The sequence below is a fragment of the Trichechus manatus genome, unplaced genomic scaffold (genome assembly GCF_000243295.1).
Source record: "Trichechus manatus latirostris isolate Lorelei unplaced genomic scaffold, TriManLat1.0 scaffold00123, whole genome shotgun sequence".
NCBI classification, from domain to species: domain Eukaryota; kingdom Metazoa; phylum Chordata; class Mammalia; order Sirenia; family Trichechidae; genus Trichechus; species Trichechus manatus.
Window position 1 is genome coordinate 8,470,265 of NW_004444059.1, and position 1,895 is coordinate 8,472,159.

The 1,895-nt window shown below is 37.7% G+C and overlaps 1 protein-coding gene across 1 annotated transcript in view; it reads right to left on the minus strand.

Moving 5' to 3' along the window:
• Positions 1-240: 240 nt before the first annotated feature.
• LOC111822059 (mucin-19-like) overlaps positions 241-1,895 on the minus strand; it is a 25,761-nt gene continuing 24,106 nt past the window's right edge. The window contains exon 22 of the mRNA XM_023738874.1: positions 241-462. Coding sequence (XP_023594642.1) covers positions 371-462 — 92 coding nt within the window. The 3' untranslated portion in view covers positions 241-370. The remainder of the gene's footprint in view (positions 463-1,895) is intronic.

The following is a 1,895-nucleotide window of genomic DNA, read 5'->3' on the forward strand; positions in this document are numbered from 1 at the left end:
AGGATTCCACATATCACTATTCTTTTCAAGTATGACAGAATTAGGTTTCTAATATAAAAGAAAGTTTAAAATGACCCCTAGGATTTCCTGCAGCCAGATGGTCTAATATCAGGTAGCACTTACTCTTCAGTTCAACCTGTAATATCTTAAGTGCCATTTAATATGCCCTAAAGTCCATTCGCCAGGAGTCAGATTTAACTCGACAGCTACAGGTTGGTTTTGGATTCTTAAAGTGTGTGATACTCATACTTATAGTTGATACTGCAGAAAAGAGGAAAACTGCCCCACAGGGTCTCCAAGTTTACAGAAGCAGACTGCCACATCTTTCTCCCGCCGAGCCCTGATAGCGCGGTGGTTAAGCGCTCCGATGCTAACCTTGGCTTGTGACTCCAGGGCTTGGTTCAGTAGAAGTGCTTTCTCTTTCAGCTCCAGTTGTTGACTCAGCAGGTCTTTCTGTTCCCCCTAGATAAAACAGCAATTACAAAAAATTCCCAAGACACAAATTAGCTCATTCAATCCCTACAAAAATCCTCTAATGCAGGTAATATTGTTATTCCAGTTTAACAGACATTGTTACTGACTTGCTCCAGGTCCCACCGTTGACCAGGTACAGATCCAGGAGCCAAACTAGCCAAACCCCAGAGCTTTTACTCTAATCTGTTGCTTCACAGTCTGTGGGAAAAGATCAATTTGTAAAATTGCCAGTCTATCACATTTAGATATTCAGCAGGCTGAAATAAAAGTAAATAACTAGAGAGATGATATATTAAAAAAATATATATAAAAGCCTCCATTTAGTGCCGTTAAATTCAACTGGCATAAAATCGCTCTGTGAGATGGCTATGTTTTTAAATCCTTGCTCTGTGTGTCAGTTCTTATCACATCGTGAACAGTAGCAAACACTTCTGGATGACACCAGTCTATGGACTAGACTTTAAGTAGCCCTGCTCTCACCTTGTCATTATTACCAAAAAAATTCTCATTCTCATTGTAGGCAATATAAAATAAATGTAATCACCCTAAAATTAAATCATTTCCCTATTCCAATTAAAATTAATCAGTTTGTTAACTTGTACTACTGTAGACTATATCTTTTAACACATTTTTTATGTAAACTATATCTTATTCTCAAAAGTATTTAAATCATAAATTTTAAATTAGGAAATTTGCTAAGGGATAATAAATATAGGAAAAATAAAATCAAGCCATGGATTAGTTTTAAAAATGCATAAAAACAACTGCCAGGCTTAAGACTAAAGTTAACTTTATTGGTATGCAAAGGAGTTTGGATTTATCCTAAAAGCAGTCCAAAAAACTGAGGGAGTTTAAGCAGTAGAATAACATGATGGTAATTGAGTTGTTGGAAGTTCCCTTTGGCATGCCATTGACTCAAGTGTAAACTGGGAGGGATGTGAGCAGAAATACTAGAACAGTGGTTTTCAACCTTGATCAGTATCCATCACCTAAAGGGCTTATTAATACAGATTGCTGGGCCCCACCACAAGAGCTTCTGATTCTAGGCAGGTAGGCCTGAAAATGTTCATTTCTAACAAGTTCCCAGGAAATGCTCATGGTGCTGGTCTGGGGACCACACTTTGAGGACCACTGTGTAAGAAGGTGGTAGGCTACTGTAGAAGCCCTGAACAAAAGCAAAGTCAAAGGTGATACAGAGGAGAGGGAACTTAGAGAGGTATTTAATTATTTGATGACTGACTCCATAAGGAATAGAGTGAACTCAAGTTGGTTTCTTTGTTTTTAATCAAAATCATCTAGGCTTAAAGAATGTCAATAACATTTGATTCATGATACCAACAAAAGCTGAAATTCAGTCAGTGATGGAAGACGACAAGCAGTCTCAGTGGCTTTTATTGCATGTACTCTCTTACACACAGAAT